At 36.1% G+C, this 22,447-nt stretch overlaps 1 protein-coding gene across 5 annotated transcripts in view; it reads left to right on the forward strand.

Annotated features, from left to right (window-relative positions):
* The window catches only part of LOC118739230 (beta-1-syntrophin-like), a 150,803-nt gene that overhangs the window by 43,463 nt on the left and 84,893 nt on the right, over positions 1-22,447 (forward strand). For 3 of the 5 annotated variants that reach the window (XM_036470433.1, XM_036470435.1, XM_036470436.1), the window contains exons 2-4: positions 13,527-14,099; positions 14,305-14,530; positions 14,620-14,854. In XM_036470433.1, the coding sequence (XP_036326326.1) occupies positions 13,843-14,099; positions 14,305-14,530; positions 14,620-14,854 (718 nt within the window). In that variant the 5' untranslated portion in view covers positions 13,527-13,842. The remainder of the gene's footprint in view (positions 1-13,526; positions 14,100-14,304; positions 14,531-14,619; positions 14,855-22,447) is intronic. The other 2 variants (XM_036470434.1, XM_036470437.1) reach the window with 1 other exon arrangement.

The following is a 22,447-nucleotide window of genomic DNA, read 5'->3' on the forward strand; positions in this document are numbered from 1 at the left end:
GAACCCCATTCGTGCAATTTGACAAACTCAAAGTTGATTTTAGACCCATGGTTTCTGCAGCAAATTTGCTTAGAATTAGACGTAAAATCCTCCCTGCTATACGCGCATCGTAAATAAATAAATTGGCCCGTCCTAATATACGCACCAAGTATTTGATGAATGCCTTGCTCTGCGTGTGTGTGCCTCTGCTTCCCATCTGGCACAGTATGAACCGCTGCTGCTGCTTGCTACAATGTGCCCAGCAGAAAAAAATTATCAATTGCTAAAAAGTAACCTACTTGCAGTTAGCTTTTTTTGCGGGATTTCTATAAAATATATAACCTGTAGTTAGCTACAAAAAGCTAACTTGAAACAAGTGGACAAGTAATGCAGGAGTAAAGCTCGAGATTGTTTTCTTTAAACGCGTTTCTATTTAAATATCTTGCACTTCGCAAATACTTTTTCGAATTCAGGACAAATAAAAGGAAGATCGAAATTTCATATTATCATTTTGAAGTTATGTCTGATGAAGCTCGAATATGGGACCACCTACAGCAGAATATGGAAACAAATATGAAATGTAATAAAATAAATAAAGTAAATAAAACAAATAAAATAAAATATAAAATAAAAAAAAATATTTTGTTTTTCCTATTGATATTATATGTCCAAAAGTAGTTAGTCACAAGTTAGTTACATCAAATGCAGAGGTAACCACCTTTGACTACATCTAATGCAGAATAACCACCCTTGACTATTTCGCGGCCATCGCCATAGAAATATAGTTAGCTTTCGTCAAAGAAAATATACGGATAATAAGTGACTTTTAGCTCCTTCCTAATCAACATAAAGTTAGCTTATAGTTAAACACATTTCCTGCAGGGTGTGCAAGCACTTAACTACACTCACACACACGAGATTTGGTACATACACAAATAGGCGATTACATGCATAAAATTGCGTTGTTTTATATGCCCAAACGCCTGTTTACCTTGCCTACTTTTAGGCGCTTTTCTGTTTGTTATCTTTATTACCTTTTTGGTATTTTTAATTTTTTGCTTCCTCACCTCATTTGGTGGGGTTTTTATTCGTACCCGCCTGTGTTTTCATTGCTTTTTATCAAGTTTGTGGCGTTGGCTGCTCCCTTTCTGCGATTTTTTTCTTGTCACTATGTCCATTATGTAAGAAAAATGACCTTTGAAAATGATTAAGATTTTCCTCTCGGTTGGCTTCTTATTTGGAACAACACATACACATTTATCGTGGTACTTGCGAAGTCCGAAATAAGCCCAAAATTGCACTTGAAATAACATTGAAACATCATTTTTGTAGTGCCAGAATGGATTTTGAACATTTGATTGAATGAACATTTTTCTAGCGTTACTTTGTATGTACGGTAGCGAAACCATAAATAGGGACACGACAATTTAATAAGTTTTGGCTAGTTTTCTTTTATTTATTTAACGAGTGCTATTTTTTTTTAATGGGAATATAGCTCTTTATCAAACAAAAACCTTGTAAGTCCGAATTCAAATTTTGTAAAAAATTTGGAAAATTCGATAAAGTTTCAAACTTCTTAATACGAATTTAAAAAAAAAATTTTGGTATGCAGCTTTATAGCCTTCTAAAACCTTATAAGTCTGAATTAAAATTTTGTAAAAAAAATTTGGAAAATTCGATAAAGTTTCAAACTACTTAATACAAATTTTTAGAAAGAAATTTTGGTATGCAGTTTTATAGCCTTTTCAAGTATCATATAGTGCAGGTTCAAAGTAGCTACGACTTATCATTGATTTTTGGAAATTTTTTTGGCTGAATTGATAACATAAAATTCATTTTTTAAAGGTGGTCCCATCTTAATTTGGATCATTGGATCATTAAGATATTAACGGTAATCTTAAATTTTTATTGAGAATTAAGGTTGGTTTATACTTTAAACATTACTTGTTATATACAGTTTGAAATTCCGACTTGAATTTTTTTGTTTTTTAGATAACGAGTCATACTTTCATAAGAAAATAATAAACTTTAAATAAGCATAGGAATTATAGCCCAAGCTTGTCAAAATGTCTCGTCTTTATTCATATGTATTTTCACCACTGTAAGTCCACCGCTGCCTTCCTGGTGGTATTTTTTCACTTCGAACTACTGTGCTGCTATTTACTCCAATCATTTGTTAGTTGATAAATGGTGTTCGCTCTCTCTTTCCCTCAATGATGTGAGCGCTTAGGCTCATAGATTTTTGCTGGTCAGTATGGCAGTGAGTGTTGTGGTGTGCATTCTTACCACTAATGATGTTAGATGTCATTTATCGCCTGCTTAGCGGTTAACTTAGCTTAAGCTGTTAATAAAACTAACCGAATTCAGATATTAAAGGACTAAATAATCAAAAGAGTTTGATAAAAGCTGTGGCGCTGCCTGGTAAAATACTTTCAAGTGATTTTCTTAATGGAGTATTTTTAGAAAAGAAAAATTATCATTATTTTTGAACCCTTACCAGACTTTAATATGAAATTCCCCTTTACTTGAATTAAGCATTTAATCTTTCGATAAGTACATACAATGAGATTATCCTTGTGCGAGAAGAAAAAGTCTCAAAATATTTGGAGCTCAACAGATCTGAAGGTGATTAATGAGAAGCAAAGCTAAAATTTACAAAGCATGGCGGAAATTCATAGTTAATGATAGCAATTCCATGGTCGCTAAATCGGAGTTTTAAGTTTGCAAACAGCTCTGCTAAAATCGTTTAGCCGAGCAAAAGGTACCTCGCAGCTTTGTGGTCTGTTATTTCTACAAAAAGGCGTCTGATGCCAAGAACCGACGATTCGGACGGGTTGGTGACATGCGGTCCTCGCCCGAATTCTGGCTATGCATTTGTAACTGCGGTCCGACCTCTGTAGAACCAGAGGAGAATCTAGTCTCTTGCGCGAATTCTGTTTCCCCTACGGAGATGAGTAGTTGGCGGCCAGTGAGAGCATGATGTTGTCGCGGATTGCGCTCAGTTTTGTACGAACTGTGTCGCGATGAATATCGTTTAGCCCTCAATTGCGGTGGGTGTACTGTCTCGTTGAGATTGAAGAGTCCACGTACGGTTTAAAGTCACCCTGTCAGTTGATGTCAGTGCCTTCTACAGTGCAAATAATGCATAGTAAAAATGAATACCTTATATTTGATTATCCTTTAAAAATGTTCGTATTTAAAAATAATATTTTCATACAAAAATTTATTACGCGCGTATTTTAATGTCCACATCTGAGTAAGTGTATATATATGTGCCAAGCATGCAGAGCGGGGACAACACACACATATATACATACATACTACAAAGTTATCCGCACCAAAATATGGTAAATTGACCCTCGTGCTTTTCTCTAATGTGGATTTCTCTTGATATTCTGAGACTGAATATAAATTGAGTTTATGTTTTGTATTATCAATAAGCAGATACATAACTCCGTTTAATATATCCCAGACAGTTAAAAAATATATATATATATATTTGCTACCTTCAACGTAAAGCCATCCGCTTTGGGAGTCAATCAAAATCAACTCAATGAAGTCTAAAATGTATGTACGCCATTTACAGGCAGCCCACCACGTAACAGCTAATAATGTCTGAACAGCAAGGATCCTACGTGGAACCATGATAGATATGGGGAGGAACCGAAGGAAACCTATGTGCATGTGCTTCCGAGCCGAATGGTTGCTAACCATTGGCTTTTCTATACGCGTTCGCAGCTACTCACGCGCTTACCTTTGTTCTATGGAATTAAGCATGTACAATGCACATTAGCGTGGTCCAGAAATGCATATGAAATAGTTAATTCGGAATTTTTATGTTCTCACATAGCAAAAAATATACCCGTATTTTTTTACCCGAGCGCACTTGTGCACAAGGGTATATTAACTTTGTTCACATAACGGTTGTTTGTAACAGCCAAAACGAAACGGGATGGATATAGACAAATGTATACACAAATGCTCAGAATGACTTCTACATACATTGTGAATACTCTAAATACCCAAGTATTTATTTAAGCGTTTTTTCACACATATTTATAGGTCCGCCAAAACCCACAGAAAATGCCAGAAAATGTAATGGGTGGAGAAATAAAAACTATTAAGTACCAGAGAATAGTTAAATAAACAATTGGCTATTTTTATTAAAAGTCCCTCGAAGAGAAACGGAGTTCTCCGATCGATAAATACTGATTTTGAAGAATTGTATACCATTTCTACGAAAAGTGTTTTTCCCCCATATAAAATACATGAAAAACTTTGAGCGCTTTGAGCGACCTCTAAATATATGATTTCAAAATCAAAAAATAGGGGTAGGTATATTTTTTCCATATAGAACAATCCTAGGCGTGATAGCAATAAAATTACGACTCAACTTATTTTGGACCACTCTAATGTACCTACATACACATGTAAGTATTTACATATATTTGCGTTGCGTGTTTGTAATCGCTGGCGTGTAGCATTAATAAATTGAATTTTTGCAATGTCGTAAACACGTGCGTAAACGTGACTTTGTGCCCTTTGTTGTTGATGAGAAGATTTTTGTGTTCCTTTATATTGAAGCAATCAGACGAGAAAATACTAAATGGCTAAAGTGTCTTTCAAGCTGATAAAAAATAAATTAAAACGCGGTATCGCAACAGCTTAAGTACTCGTGATATTCTCATTTTCTCAGCTGTACACTTTTGCAAGTGCGAAGCGAAGTTTTGTTCTATATATGTATGTGTTGCACCCGCGGTTTCAACATACAGATTCGTACACATAAAAGTACAGTTGCGAGCAAAGCTTCTCGCCTTCCTATGTACGAAGATGATTTCATTTATGTGCATATACTTACTGATTAAAAAATTGCTTAAGGTGTTTTTAATTTTTCTGCATTGTGCTGTCGCCTAAGTTTTTATTGTTTACTCGTTACGCCCGCAAATGCCGTTAACTTTATTTTTATAGTCACCACTCAATGCCCTGCCACGCGTATGCACTTTGCTTCCGCCATTGGGTGTAGCACCCGCTCCCCGCTAGACGTTTCTCGACAAGCTTTGCAACTCGCTTCCGTTTTTTATTTGCTCTTGTTCAACATACCACTCCACCACTTCACTCAGCCCAAAGCTCAACTTCATGTTGGTTGGTTTGGTTTCGTTGGAATTTTTGAGTTGCTTTGCACCACTTTTGTGTGCCCGGAAGCTGTGCAACTGTTTTTTCAACTTTTTACACGTTTCGAGTGCTCTGGTTGAATTATTTGTAATGCTTGTTGTGTTTTTTTTTGCTTTTCGATTTATTTTCAAAAGTTGTTGTTGCCTTGGCAATTCTACACCACAACGCCTGCGTGCGCCACTTCAGGCGCTCCTAGATTTGAGCAGAATGCGTTGGGCGACGCAATAAAAGTTCACAAATTGGCAGCATTGACAGCGCGAAGGCAATCAACAATATTTATAACGGTCATGAAGTCAGCGGACGCGACAGCAGCAGTAGAGGCAATAACTAGTCAACTTACATTGACTGCAGTTGCAAAGAGCGATAACGAAGCAAAGCTAGGACAAAAATGTATTGATCAATTTGAAAATACTTTCCAGGGCGCATTCATACATAAATTTCAAGTCTAAAAATGTTTGTCAAAAATCAGTCAAGCTACACAAAGTAACTTCAAAGGATAATTTAGGTTCTGGTTGATCTAATAAACGCATTATTGGTACACAGAGCGAAAATCTTCTAATTAAATAGAAAAAAAGCTAGAAGATATCTGTATAGTTTTTCTTCAAGAAGAATACTTCCTATTTTTAGTTGGATTAGCTTTTCAATAAAATCAAGAAGGAGTTCTTGCGTGTTTAATTAAGTTACCTACTCAAAAATGAACAAAAAAAAAACAAGTCTGCGCAGACCTATCTAGGAACCCCAGACCTACAGAGTGGCAGTATACCAATGTACCTATTTCGGCTATGGTGGCGGCCTCTCTGAAATTATCAGGGCAGTTCTGGCTAAGATAGTAAAAAGTCTTCTGTAAGACAAATTATAAACCGATGACAAGATAGCTCGAAAGACTTTTGTCCTAGAATAACAAAAAAGCTCTCTCATGGTGAACAACTATTTTGAGAGAAAGCACTTGTATGTATGTACATATTTCATTTAGCTAGTCACAATGGCCTAGTGAGCAGAGCACTGATGTGCAGGTCGAAAGATCCGAGTTCGAGTCCTGGAGCAGCGTATTTTTTTAATGAATTTTTTTTTCTTTTATAACTTAATTTCTTTTAATTTTTATATTGTATTGTTTTAAAAGGTTTTTTTATTGTTTTAAAAAGTCATTTACATAGTTCTTTACATAGTTTTTTTACTCTTATTTTAGCTACTTTCACTTAAAAGTTTTCTTTTTTAATTATTATTTTTTTTTTTATTTTTAAATGTTATTCTTTTAAAAAGAATGTTATATATTTTTTAATTTCTTGTTTTATTTTCTTCTCTCTTAAATGTAATTTATTTTTTGTCAGTGTTATTGTGACTTATTAACATTTAATTTTTATATTTTTAATAATCGTGGTACAAAGCTCAGTAATTTATTTTTCTTTTGTTTATTTAATTTTCTGTTAATATATATATATATTTTTATTTTATTTAATTAAATCTTTAGGACCTTTTTAATTTTTTGTTTTTTATTTAATTTTGTCCAAATTTTTAGATTTTGTTATAAAACTAAAAATTTTTTTTTTCTTTCAATTTTTAAGTACCTACTATATTCTTTTTTTTAATTTCATTATTTTCTTTTTCTAATTTGATGTTTAGAGTTTTACAAAAAGTATAATTTTTAATTTCACTTAATTTAGCAGATCATTCAATTAGTCTTTCGAAAGACAGAAATTAACTTTCAAGATAGTAGAATTGACAATTGTCTTACGAAGAGCTTTAGTCTTTCGAAAGACTGTGGTGAGTTGACAGGCAGTTGCCAGAATCGCCCTGTTAATCTACATTTATTTTTTAGTTTAATTTTTCAGATCTTTTATTTTTAAAAAGGAAATATATATTTTTTAATTTAATTTAATTTTTAGAAACTCTTTTTTTTCTTTTTCAAATTTAATTTGTTGCTCTTTTGTTACTTTCATTTTCTTTTAATTTTTAGTTTTTACTGTTTTAAAAAGAAAAATATATTTTTTATTATTTCATTTAAATTTTCTTTATTCGCTTTTGTATTTTTTTAATAAAAATTATTAATTGTTATTTCCTTCTTTTATGATAAATTTTTTTTTTATTTTTCGAGTTTAATTTTCTTTTATTTATAATTTTTTATTGTTTGAAAAGAAAAATATGTATGTTTTTTAAATTTATTTTAATTATACTTACTGCTAAAAGGCGAACATCACGACGCCAAAAAGTCCTCGTTAGGAGAAAGACTGTGGTGAGTTGGAAGACAGTTGCCCGAATTGCCCTGTATGTGTTTTAAATTAATTGAAGAAGACATTATATAAAATTCAAAAGAAGTTATTTTTAATGACCTCAGGAAGACTTTTCAAAAAATTAAACAGTGTTCCGTTTTTAAGTAATGCAAACAAGCAGATTTTCTCTATGAAATGTGACTTTTAAAAGATATGTTAAACCAATAAGAACTTTCACATAGAGTGACTGAAACAAGTGACCACATGTTGAGCTTTTTAAATATTCACAATATTTTCCAGTTTAATATATATATTTTTTAATTAAACAAGTTTTGTTTTTGTTATTTTTATGGCCTTTATAACAATTATATTCAACAATTTTTATGAGCTCGAGGCCGTTTTCAGTGAAAACTTATTGTGGAAAAGCAACAATAATTTGAAAAAATGGTAGAAGTGATAGCTATTTCGGAAGTCACCACATTTCCTTATCAGACTTCTTTCAGTAGGATTCGAAAAATTGTTAAAAAAATTTTTATAAAAATTCCGGCTTTTTAATCTGAACCTTAAAAACATTTTTAGGTAAGGTTTGCGTTGATGTATATGGTTTTACTTAAAGCTTGTACACTATTTTTACAGAAAAATTACAAAAAAATTTAACTCGTAAAAATTTAACCGTATGTAAATTGAATTTGGAATCTCCATGAAATTTTCGCCTATTGTAACCTTATGGCCTTATTTATAAAAAATAAAGTAGGTTTAAAGAGCTTTATAAATTGACGTTTTCATAAATTTTTGAATTTATAAACCTTTTATAAAGCTACATTATTTTATTTATGCATAAGGCCATTAGTCTAGAAACTTTTCGTAGAGACAATCTTCTTGTTTCATATCAGATCGTATGTTGCTGTATATCCTATCGGCAGTATTTTTATTCACTTAGATATTTGTGGCGATCAAAATTTAGAGTTGCGAGTTTTAAAAGCACGCCTGTGGGCTTTTTGATGATCCAAATGGATTTCTGAGAATTTCCAATAGCTTTCTATCGACTGCACTTACCGGGAGTTTTAGTTTCGCTGCGCAAGAATCCTTTCAGAGCTTCCAAATGGTCTCAATGACAAAAGCTCTGAACCTGATAAAAATGTTAAGTTCGGAAATTCAAAATAACTTTAACAAATTATTATTCGCATATCAAAAATTCAATCAGAGAGAGAAAAAATTCCGTTACCTAGTCTTTGCTGGCCATTTGAAGAATCCCCAAATAAATCGAACTTTTTTAATTAAATTTTCACTAATTCGAGCGTAAAGCAAAATCATTATTGTATATTTATATTAATGCTTTATCAAAGCCAAAACAATCCACAAGCAACAAATTTCTATCAGACCCATTCAGAGGAGTCCTCCCTACATGGAATCCAGTAGCTTGACATATTTGATTTTTCTTTTTGTCAACGATGCTAGGACTTGTGCGATTTACAGCTCAAAATAACATTACAAAAACAATATGCTGTGAAGATGACAGCCCAGGCAAATGGAAATTTCAGACTGACGTAACTGGAAGTCGTGCTGCTAACGAGTAGACATTTGTAAAATGAAATTTTAGCAAATATGTAAAAGATTACAAGTACATCGTATTTCCATATATACATACATACATACATGTGCATACGTATAAACATATCATTTGTATACATACATACATACGTAGTATATACATATGCATATAAATACATACGTATGATGCCAAGGTTTTATTTTCATCAAAGCAAAACAAGAATTTCCCAAGGCACTGACGTTACGAGCAATTTGCCATCATCGCCAAGGGAGAGTTTAGAATGAAATGGAGTTTGGCTTGATTTGTTGCCGCACACATATGTATGTATGTACATACATACATCTCTATATATACGTCTTTACGTATTTATAAACATCATCAAAGTTTCGAAGAAAAATTTTAGTCTGTGGCAATTTATTTTGTTGCTTTGCATTTAAGATAACTTTCCATGACATTTCGACGAAAGCAAAATTAATTCGACACAATTAGAGTTGGTGGACTCGCATGTCAAGCAAATAACGTAGTTAGAGTTTATTCATAAATATTTATGAAAGTTTGCGAAACTACATAGTCTATATCTGAAAGCTTTCAATTCCAAGCTCGCTTACTACTACATTGCAGCTCAACTAACTATGTAGTTCTCCCACTTTAGAAAATGATATTTTAAATATTTAAATCTCCTATACAATCGGAATGTATGTACTGATGGACAGTAGGCTGTCTTAACTTCATAGCATAACGCCTTTATTACTGCACAGGAGAGTTTGTTTGACAGTGCTGAGTTAGAACAAAGTTAGGATAGTTCATCGGCAAGGATCCAGTTGAGGTGAAGTATTCGGGAACCATCGCATTATTCGCAGGGTAGAGAGCTGGCGGCACCGGCAATGAGTCTCAGGCATAAAAAGCGAGCTTAAGCTCAAACTCAGTTTTTGCACTGATAATCGAGTTGGATAGAGCCATTGGGCCTCAGGCATAAAAAGTGAGCTTAAGCTAAGACTCGATATTCAGAACAAATTCTTGAGCTTAAAGTCACTTGATCAGTGCGAAAAATTAGTCTGAGCTTAAGCTCACTTTTTATGCATTTCGTTTGGCCTATGGCACTTTGGCACTCTGAAAACAGCTCTAGCTAGTCTCGACTTCGAAAGTTTTTAGAAATTGTCGAACTGGTCAGAGTCAGTATCAGCATATACCATATAACAGAATAACCACCACGCTCCAACCCCATTCGTCAAATTCTTGAGTGATGGGTTAGCAAAAATTGTCGCTTCTAGTTATTTGGTACGTAAGCTCAAAATATCTTATGCTTCTTAGTTGGCGGTACAACCGCTTGTCAGTTTGGACCGAGATCTAAACACTTCACCGGTTCCCTCCCTTCATTGAAAATTTGCGCTAGTTGTTCATCCCGAGTACTGACAGGCCCTTGGGTACTTGGCCCTTTCATGTTGTTCGTTGGCGCCCTTGTAAACGTTGTCCATTCAGGGATGCAAGCTCGAAAGATCTTTTCACTGGTGCGTTTTCATCCATGCGTAAAAAATGCCCAAGGCAACTCAATCGTTGTATATTAATGCGCTTAACTATGGCTATGTCGTTTAAAAGCTCATATAGTCCGCCTTCTTCGCCCGTAGCCCGAAAATTTGACAACCGCCCATAGTAATTACATGGAAACCAAAAGTGCAAAGTGAATCTGTTCATGATAAGACTAAATATGCTAATAGCGCCTTCTTTATGTAACATCAGCTGTTGGCACTGCCGACCGCCATACGGTATTTGATTTGTCTTTGATCTCCTGCACCTTCTACAAATTACATACTTTTTGTTTAAATACAAAACCGCGTGTCGTCATTCTGCAAAGCCGCGTAACTGACATTTGCTGCCAAAAATTGGATTTGCTCACACAAGCTCTTAGCTCAATCCTTTTCCTTTTGTCCTGAAATATACAAGCGAGAAATGCTATTGCTTTCTAAAAAAAAGAACCATTTTGAAATGAGTCTCTCTAGAAAATAATTAATGCAACCTCACATACGCAGTTTTGCCTTATCTTGATACCCGGTTTTGCCTTATCCTGATACGCAGCTTTATACTTTAAACGGCGATATGCTGCCTATTCCCACGCCACTTACTCAGCTCTGAACAATTGCCATCTTATCCCCCGCTCACGGCCCGATTTCTAATGCAACAAATTAAAAGTAGAAAATGGGAGAGCAGAAAACAAAAAGAAACCGCAATTCCCATTTGACAACATAAGTGTATAGTGTGGTATTTTCCAATAATGTTGTTGCTTTTGTTGCTTCTTTGGCCGGCTGTTGTGCTGTTGTCTGACTGCATTCAATTGGTTTGCATTGTTGCTGTTGTTGTCAGCGACGCAATCAAAGTGAGTGTGCGAAGCAGTGTTGCCGTTTTGCTATTTTTTTCTTGCCTGTGAAGTGGTTAAGGTCTTTCTCGTGTTGGTTATTTTTTTTTAATATTTACTGTAGTTTTTAATTGGCATAGGCCAGCTCACCTGTCGAGGTTGAGGAGAGTAGCAGCAGCAGTGGCAGCGCCAGCAGTGAAACCAAGTAAGAATTTTTGGAATAAATGTATTAATACTACTTACAAATGTATGTATTTGTTTTAAAATATACAGAATACATAATAATACTTCAAGTGAATACATACTTAGATAGCACATATATAAATATCTCGTATATGCGGAATCCAATGACACTTCATGTGTGTACAATAAAAAAAAGGAATTTGGTTATTCTTTTTCCATTACTGCTTACTTTATTAATTTAAGTTAAGATTAATAATAATAATCTTACTGCAAGTAGGTTCAGTGAAAATACTATTCCACAGTTTTGAAAATTTATTTACCATCGCATACGCGGTACTACGTTTGACGTATACGAGGTATTTCGTGCTGAGCGACGATATAGTTCAATAAGCCCAATTTTTAATTGTTTAATCTTAATCTTAAAATGTATGCAATATGGTTGTTTGCTCACGATTAGGTATTTCATTGATTCTTACAAAGAAGTTGGAAACTGTGTACCTATGTACTTATTTAAAAACGCCATTTAGAGTCTGGTAATATTTACGAAGGCACATTTGCATCTAATACGGGGGCTAATTTTCTAAAATATGTATTTACGTCTTACAGCCTTAAAAGGATTTATTTTTCAAAAATGCAAATAAAAATAGATTTTCTTGGTTTGTAAACTTTTTCTATACATATGTACTATATAAAAGAGTTTGTCGTGACCTGAATTGTTAATCTAATAAAAAAATTGGTTATGTTTCCTTACATTTGGTATCTTTTTCGTCTAATCTTGGCTAGAAAGTTCTCTGAGTGGCGGCAACACTGGTGCGAAGTGTTTGCCTTGAAATGCACTGTGACGTTCAAGCAGTGGCTCACACACATACACATCAGCAGACAAGCATACACCAGCACGGCGTAACACATTCACTCGATTTCCGGTCAGTTAACCGGATGGCTATTGCTGTCACTGTATTTGTGCGCGCTTAGTGCCACCACATTTTATTGACAGCTGGCGCGCTGTGCTTTTAATTTCATTTTATTGCATTTTGTTTTCACTTCTAGTTTTTATTTATTGCATTCTTTACTGGCGTCCCACCTCGGCTGCTCGTCGGAGCCACTGTCTGTTGTGTATCTGACAACTAGTTCGTGATTTTCTATATGTTTGTGTCAGCTAAAGCACACAGCTTGTTTGTAAATTTTGTTTTTGTGCTGTGTGGTGCTGTGGTTTTTCTGGCCGGTTGTTTTGTGTTTTCATTCGCCCATTTACAACCACACCTCCATCTGGATTTATCAATTGTATGCGATCTCTCTTTGGTCTGCCTTGCAATCTGTGTGTAGAAAGACGGAGAGAGGATACATTTAATTACTTGCTCTTTCAGTTGACTGAATTTTGGCCACTGCTTTCGCTGGATTGCATTTTTGAAGAGATGTTTTTAGTGGACAAAAAATGTACACAATTTGGGGAAATTGAATTTTCCAGTTGTAGAGGGTAAAGTAGGAAGAAAACTCAATTGACTGGTAGTATCTTTGTCCGGTGCCTCTGTTAAAACTGAATTTCATTTTTGAAACCTCGCATATCAACGCAGGGCCAGTAAAGCACACTTCTTACCTAACAAAAGTTTAGATTTCAATACTCCTAACTAGGATGATTGACTCGGTTTTTCCAACACGGCTTTTTTGTGAAATTTTGATTTTTCGAATATCGAATAAACCGGCTTTTTTTTATCGGACAAATCGGTTTTTTTCATTTCATGCAAGTCTTGACCAATCATCAAAAGTTTCAACAAATGTGTTAAAATTATATCCTAGGTTATTTGGGTATGAACAATACATCACTTTTGATTCCAATAAATTAATGTTTATCTTTGTTAATAGTTTTATTGTAATTTTTGATCATCAATATAAGCATTTTCACTGTATGAAAACTATGTAAAATAAAACCGCTTTATCCGGTTTAATTTCCAAATCGGTAACCGTTTTTAAACAAATTGGAATTTTTCGAATAAATAGAAAATCGGTTTTGGAAAAAGCCGAACACCCTATTCCTGACTAAACTTAAACCCTAAATTTAAATCATTTTCTTTTGTTCTCATTTCAGCAGTTTTATGTGCCCATATTAAACAATTTGCCCATCACTGAACACTCGCCGTAACACATATCAGCCAGCTCATATCAAATATTAGATCCTTTACCGATTTTGCCGAGGCTATTTGTACGCCGAGTACGCTGCTGGGTCTTGTCAGCTTATTCCACTTTGAGACACAGTCATCCAACCGAACGCGACTGTTGTATTCGCGTCATCATCATCGCCATCCACAGTATCATTGCCAACGGTCGCATACCTCCCACCGTCACCGAGTAAGTGATACTGATAGCCACACATTGACGGCTGTGCTGCCGCGGCGTGCGACGCCATGGTGGAGTCCTCAGCTATCGGCCGGCCTCTGACTGGATGTGTGAATGCACAGCAGCCGGCAACAGCTGCCATCACCGCCGCACAACATTCACCATCTGGCATGCGTTGCGGCACGCTGGAGACGCGCGTGCGGGGCGCCTGGTATCGGGTGCTGGTGACGCTCGAAACCGACTTTCTGGCAATTAGTTTGGACGAGTCTTGCGATGCGGCGGCAATCAGTGTGGATCAATCGACCACACTGAACGGCACTTTGGGGTAAGTACGAGTACATATGTGGATGTGCAATAATAAAAATAAAATAAATATGCTATTTACATACATATGTACATAAGTATATTAATATACGAAATGTATGCACTAAAGTTTATTAACATTTGAAAATATCGCAAGCACTGCGCGCATTTTGTAATGAAGTGAATTCTTAATTGTATACTTTATTGTTATCGTTGCACTTTTGCAGCAGCAACCACAGCGGTCATAATGGCTCCATACCTTCATCGGCCTCCATGCAGGGCATGGGCGGCGTTAGTGGCATGGGCGCGGGCAGCGGTGGTGGCGGCAGCGGCACTGATGCAGACTGCACAGATAACGGTGGCGGCGGTGACCACTTGCTGAACAATAATACCATGGACAATGGACTGGATATGTGCGATGTACCTGATCATGTGGCAAATCAAAAGAGACATGTAAGTGCGTGTGTGTCTGTGCGCGTGCTGATATCGTAACATGCGACTGACATGGCTCTATCATTAATTTTTGCTTATTTTGCTGGCAGGTACGCATCATTAAATCGGACAACAACGGTCTCGGCATTTCCATTAAGGGCGGTCGCGAAAATCGTATGCCTATACTGATATCGAAAATATTTCGTGGCATGGCAGCGGATCAGGCAAAGGGGCTGTACGTGGGCGATGCCATTTTGTCGGTTAATGGTGAAGAGTTGCGCGAAGCGACACACGACGAGGCGGTGCGTGCACTGAAACGAGCCGGACGTGTGGTGGATTTGGAAGGTGAGAGAAAAGATAATTTTTTAGTAGTAGATCTATATGTATGTCTCAAAATGGGGTAACAAGTGATTTTAAAGCGACTGAACTGGCCGGATTCCGTTTTTCATTTGACATACGATTAAATCTCCAATTTAGTTAGCAGTTTTGAGAAAAATTGGAATGCCTGCTTTCTTCAAAGATTTCGTCTGTGGCCAAGTTGGCCAGCTGCTACTATAGCTCACACAATGTAAAGCTAAGTAACTATGATTCTCATTTTTCCGATCAAGAATAATCGTTATTTTTGGAATCTAAATTCTTTGATAAATTTATTTATTTATTAAATTCACTTGTATGAATGTATGTCCTGGAATTTTGCATTTAATATTTTACAAACTTTCCTATGAGCTACAGACTTGAAACTTGAAACTTAGCTCAGAACTCGATGACAATGCAATATGAAAGATAAATTAATCAGCTAGGTGGCGCAGGAATCGATATATTTTTCAAAACCCGCAATTATGCTCTGATTTAGTCTATATTTGAAACATGTATAGTGTATATGAAAAGGAATTAATTGTTGCTGATAGGTGGCACAGGAGTCGGGATATTTGGAAAAATTCTATTGATAATCCGATTTGGTTCAACATATTCAACAAATTTGGTTCAACAACAACAAATTTCGCACTTATGTGCCGCGTGGAACTATTTAATTTAAAAAATCGGCACCAATGCTCCGATTTGGGTTATATTCAGAATACATATACATATGCGTATTACCTACTTAAATCTATTTACCGATGAAAGAATTAGGCAGAATCAGAAATATACTGACATAATAATATTGGCTGCAATATTTCAAAATACTAAAAAGGAGAAAATAAAAATAATTTTCGATGGGATGTCTGTCAAAGAAACTGTAATTAACTTTACAGTCGACTTTATTTTGATTATGACTATGGACCAATCACTTTAATCATATTTTAAGCTAGTTTAAAAAGTTAAATTAAAACAAGTTAAGGAATTTCCTATTCTTCTTAAATAGAATCGCTATATCTGTAACTTATTTTATACTTTTTAGTTTTTTGTTTCTATAAAAGCGTGGTCTTAGTTTTTTGAACTACATATAATTTTATTAATTTTTATTTCTAGATGTTAAAATAATTTGAAGTTTTAAACTTTATTTCTTTTGACAAATAATAATTTTTAGAATATTTTTGGATAAACAGTTTTATAGCCTACAAAATAACACTGCACATTGTACATATGTATCTATAAACATACATATAAACACACATATAAAAATAAATGTGCCGGTGTAGGCATATAGTTAGTACATTCCTGCCGATGTATTTTGCTCGTAATTTTAGCTTGAATTTTCAATCACTTGTACTTGTGCATTCGAAACAGGTTTATTGCGTCATTTCAAGTTGCAGCAGTTGCCTGATTGGTGCTTGGTGTGCGCCTCCAACCCCACTCAATCCCTTCCCACATAAAATCTGTTTGTAGCGGCATGAACAGCAACAAATTGCGTACTTTGAGTACTCTACAGCAGGAGTTCCCAAACATTTTTCACCTAGGCGCCCTTGTTGTGCTAAAAAAAAATTCGCGGCACCCCTACTCTTAAATGTATACGAAAACAAGAGAACACAATGCAAACTTTATGCTCCTTTAGCTTTAATGTGAGCACTGAAATTGGTTTGATGATTTCATTATTTCCTTTACGTTTATTGGGAGCTTTGGACAATTTTATCCTGAAATCATTTGACGCTGAAGGCTTGCTGGTGTATTTGTTTTTAATCGACTTCACAAAAAGGAGTAGGTTATCAATTCGTCGGAATATTTTATTTTTTATTTTTATTTTTTATATGTTACCGCATAACTTTGGACCACGTTCACCGATTACTATAATTCTTTTTTTTTTTAAAGGAAATGTGTTACCTCACAAGTGGTCAGATCCTAATTTGGTTTAAATTCGATCATTGGATCATTAAGAGATTAACGATAATCTTAAATTTTTATATGGGAAATGAAGTCGGTTTTGTTTTTTCTTTAAAAATTACTGGTTTATGTAAGCATTTGTTGATAATGCAGTCTCACATAGAAATGTAAAAGTAAAAGTGATGCAATCTTGCCAACACCAGTGCATACACTTGCATCCAGAACTCTCTTGGCTCACTTCGTAGTATTTAATATTCAAAGTGCTGTCTTCACTGATGCCCAGAAGGTTTTCAAAAGCTTAATTTGTCATCCCAGTAGGTTTACTTTTCGGGTCACATGAAAACGGGTTTATTATCCAGCTGTAGACATTCTCAGAGTCAGTGTTGGGAAAATATTCGACAATGGGTTTTTCTAAACCTTCCAAGTTAACGCTGGTAATGCTCGTTAACGCTAAGAAAATAACTTTTACGGTCAATTTCACGAAAGCAATTTAATGATTTTTATTTTTTTATTACTATATGGAAATTGACAGAAAATAAAAAAATCATTTTCCATTTAAATTGCTGGTGATCTGTTATCAATTTTATTAGCGTTAACTCTGAAGTTACATATGTACGTTTTTTTCTGATTAACTTTGTTTATTTATGGGGTTTTCATGCAAATTGTTGGAAATTCTAAAATATACATAATTTCGCAGGTCTCTGTTATCTTCGAAGCGTCATCCAATACGTGTTTAAATCTAGTGGCGGCATCTCCCTAGTCGCCAGGGAATACCGACGGATCATAGAGTGACTTCTCGTGGCGTTTTCTACCTCTTGCGTCATCCTAGACATCGCTCCTTTCGTTTTTCCAACCACTGCAAATATCCGCACACTTGGCTCCATTTCAAACTATTTTTCTGTACAAATTTGTCGATAGTTTTAAAAATTTCGACTCTAGTGGTGTAAGTCTCAAGTACTTCGCTCATCAAAAGTTCTTCTTCGATTTGTATTAAGAATGCGTACCTCACTAACACGAGAAGAACATTAAGTCCCACTACGTCGGTACTTTCATCAAGTGGCAAACTAAAAAATTCACAAGTTTTCAATCTTTTATAAGTTCGTTCTCGACTGCCTCTAAAATCGTGTTGATTCACTCTTTCACAGTGTGATTGTGAAGTTCCAAAGAATAAGTAACATATACACGTGCGCGCATCTGCTGCGCTGGTTACGAGAACAGCCCAGCAAGCAAAAAATCTGAAAATTAATCCGAAAACGGGAAGAAAAGTAGATGAAACGCAGACTAGGTCTACAAAAGTACCAAAAATGGTTGTGAAAAGGGCATGTATGCGAAATATCCCTTTGCTGCAAGCCATTTGTGTTGTGTATGGGGTTTGACAAGCCGCTGAAAGTAATTTTTTATAATAATAAATTTTTTTTGATTTACTGATCGCCATGTTGCAGTTTGATCAAACCGCTTGCGTTGTGTATGGAAAGTGTAAAGAATTTGCCCGCACCACTAGTATACTCTAGCCACTAGCGGCACCCCAGGCATACGCTCCCGGCACCCCAGGGTGCCGCGGCACCCACTTTGGGGAAGCCTGCTCTACAGCACTGTGTGACCCATCATCACGGTGGCCATCCAGCGGCAGAAATCATCGACGTAACTGTGGCTGTGTTGAGTTTAACATCCGTTCCCCGGCGTTTTATTGCGTTCGATGGTGCTTGAGTCCAATTCATTCATTCAATGTTGTCAACGGCGTTTAAGTGTTGACATTTACTGCCGTTACGCTAAGTTGCTCGCTGCCAACCTCCACCACCCACCAAAACGCTGCTGTGTTCAATGTTGCGCCATAGCTTCCGACACTTGTTTCGTCCGTTGCGTCTTCATGGCGCGTAACATTTTCAATAAATTGCACCAACAGCGCTGCAGCATTAATATGTGTAACACGCTGTGGGTGTTTGGTGACTTGCCAAGGCAATGGCGGTGGCAGTGCGCCGCTTGTGAGTTTGTGGAGCGCAATCATAGTGCCATACGTGCGCACTTGAATTTAGACGAACTGGTCTTTTAATTAAATTTTTGCTCTTTTACATGGATTGTGCGAGTGTGGCGCTGACAGTCGAGAGCGCGGCGCAGTTTTCAATAGGAGCGGCGGCGGCGGCAAATTTGGCCTTAAAACGCGATTTCACCTCAGAAGCAGCAGGGGCAGCAACAAAATGCGGGCACTTGCGTGACAAAAGTTGCGTCTATGGCAAAAACACTGGTTGTTAGCTGCCAAACCGTCTGGAGGCTAAGCGTTGCTTGGCAGCAATCAGCAAACTAAGTCAGCGTATCTTTCGCCTTTCACACGCAGTGCGCTTGTGAGTGTGGCATTGACAAAGTTTGCAATAGACACACTGCTGTCGCACTGCCCCTGCTGTTGCTCCTATTTCCGCAACTCCTAAACGCGCTGTCGATACTCCTACACTCTCGGTCGAGGCTTTCAGTCTTCCGTCGCCGCCGCCATCACCAACATTTGTTTGCCAGCGGTTCGTGCGCAATTATGGCGATATTTGATGGCAGCAACTTTTCAATGACAAGCAAAGCATACAACCACCACTGACTGCCTCATGCGGCGCACTTTGTTGAAATTCATTTGCCAGTCACACACACACACACACACACACAGGACTCATGAAACATACTCGTAGAACATTCATGTGGATATTAAGTTCCGAAAAGCCCGCGATTCTTGGCAAATAATCCCGGGATTTTCGGGATTTGTAATTTGCGCTGATGGCAATAATAAAAACTCCTTTTGTTGGCCAATATTGGGTATATTTTTTTTTTTTATTTAATAATTAATTTTTTTTTGTATCGTGATACAAAAAGAAGGTAGAGTAATTTCAAAATTTTTGACAAAAAATAAGTTTTTGAAGTTTTATAAATTGTACAAAATTATGAGCTACCTTGCCACATTGATAGCAATCAAATAATGCATTACAGGATTTAGTGATGTGCGTGGGAAATGTCCGGTTATTTAAACAATAATTTTTTGGTGTGGACGGAGGGGGAAGGGGTGTGTCACTTAATCAACTAATTAGAAAAAGCACAGTATAAACTTTAAGAAAAGTCATCCTTCGCCTGCCGGCCTCTTCAACAGGCACTCGGGGCCCATTTCAAAATGGGGTAAAATTAGCATTTTCGCAAAGAAAAATTAAACTCGTGGTAGGCCCTCAGTAGTATTTTTGCTCAAAACTCCTTTCCGCATTGGTGGTCTTCGGCCGCGCTAGAAAAAATAGCCTCATCTGTCCAACTCCGGTTATGCCATCCACAGTATTTTTGCTCAAACTCCACTTCCAAATTTACAAAATTAAAATTAATTAAAAAATGATTTCAAAAATTCAGTGAAGTGCGCTTAGAGAAGAGGTATGGGTATCAAGTTAAAGAGGAAATCCTGTAGAATTTAAATAGATTAATTTTTTGGTGCATAAGGACTGGTAAGTATTGAAAATGTCCTTTTAAAATTTTATCATTGAAATATCGCAATATTTTTTTTTGAAAAAATTATGTGTTAAGCTTTTATAAACTCGATAACATCCTCGAATTTCGTCCTTTTAACTTTATCAGCTTAAAAAATTATCTATTCGTCCTTGTGAATTCAAAAAATGTATTTATTTTTTTAATTCTAAAGCAATTTCCTCTTGCATATGTATGTAAATCCACTAGGGATGCCACACATATTTTTATACTACATTACATTGAATTTTTTAAATAATTTTTGGAATTAATCATATCTTTGAAATTACAAAGTCCTTTAAAATAAATGCTGACGTCAGAGAGCGAAAATAAAAACGCCACTTTAAATAAAAAGTAGGTTTCAAACGGATTTATTTATTATTTATTTGATGGTGGGGGAGTAATGAATATCTAACGACATCCCGAAATCCCGAAAATCCGGGGATCGTAAAAAGCGAAAAATTAACATCCCTAGTAGATATACATACATACATATGCATGCACGGTACGCGCTTGCGTGTGTGTCTCTGCGTACGTGCGGCAGGATGTGGCTTAGCTGTGTCGCTTTGGGCACACTGACACTAGGCAGTATGCATGTGTGGGTGCCTAGTTCGTTTTCTGTCGTTCATTAAGCTTTAAAGTGAAGCTGAGCAGCACAGTTCAACAACTTAAAATGAATTTCTGTTTTCGAAATATTTTTAAAGTTTCAGCTGGCGCAGTGCAAGCGAGTGGAAAAGGTTTTAACAGAGCGAACTCGAGTATAACTTGCTCAATTGGAAAACAGATTACTAACTGAGCGAATTCGTGGTGGAATCAGGAAGTGAGGGTGAAGTTTACTTGAATTTAATTTCTGCAAAAGAATGGTCAACTTCTTTTGTTGTGGGGGTTTTTGTTTTTTGAGTTTGAATAACTTTGTATTGCCTATGAAAAGGTACATCCCAAACGAGAACATACTACATATGCATGAACATATATCTGTATATATACCACGGTTGACGAACGTCTCGCCACAACCCGCATCAAAGCAAGATTTGCAGCAATAAGAAGAGAGAGGCTGAAATACGGGAGTGCGAAGAACTTAAAATGCTGCCCAACAGCAAAAATGCCCGAAAACTTTACCAGACAGTTAGGCGAACTCTTGTAAGAACAACAATAGAGACTTAGTGATTGATGTCCAGAACGTACTTAAATTATGGAGGGAACACTTTTTCACCCTATTGAATAGTAGCAGCACCGAAAGCAGACGAATCCGAGCCCCCAGTCGATGATGATGGAGTCGAGTCGGAGTAGGTTACAAGGTCTTATGGAGCGTATTATGTGAAAGACTGAAGCCCACTGTCGATGAACTTATTGGGCCTTAACAGTGTGGCTTTACACCTGGTAAATCCACCATCGATCAGGTATTCACGATAAGTCAAATCTTGGGGCAGACACTCACCATCAATTTGTCGACTTCAAAGCCGCTTTCGACAGCATCAAACGACAAAGTATCTCTTTTCATCAAACAAACTGTCAGCGCATTCTTGTCTTTCCACCCATGTCACTTTTAACAGTTATAATTGCGAGAAAGTAGATAATTTTGCTTATTTGATAACCAGCATTGAGACCAGCAGAATGGAAATTAAACACAGCCAGCATGGAAATCCAACGCAGAATCTCTCTTTACAACAAGTGAAACTTTGGACTGAGTAGGCAATTCAGAAGTAAAGTCTTCTCTCGACATACGAAAACCACCACCACTCTTGGAGAATTCGAGAGAAATATTTTGCGGAAGATTTACGGACATTTACGCGTTGGCGACGGCGGGTACCGTAGAAGATGGAATGATGAACTGCAGAGCTTTACAACGCCATGGACATAGTGCGTCAGTTTGCTGAGAAGGGGAGCGACTGGCGTGGTTTGTTGAACACAGCGCCAAATAATAATAAGAGGAGAAACTTTAAACAATTTGTTGGTAATACTAACAGTAAACAAATATTGGATAGTCAAAATTAATTTTGGACGTAAAAAACATTACAACAAATATGTATAATTTGAAATTTTGAAGCCGAATATATGTTTCTGGTTGTTTTTAAAAATAAACATTATGGGTGGTGATTAAAAGTCTGGATGAAAATTTTGGTCATTTAAAATTGGACGAAAAATGGTAATGATTTAAAAATGGGGATACAATTGTTAGCAATTTAAAAAGAAAAAAAAAAC

The sequence above is a fragment of the Rhagoletis pomonella genome, unplaced genomic scaffold (genome assembly GCF_013731165.1).
Source record: "Rhagoletis pomonella isolate Grant_MI unplaced genomic scaffold, Rhpom_1.0 Rhpom_scaffold_00005, whole genome shotgun sequence".
Lineage (NCBI taxonomy): Eukaryota > Metazoa > Arthropoda > Insecta > Diptera > Tephritidae > Rhagoletis > Rhagoletis pomonella.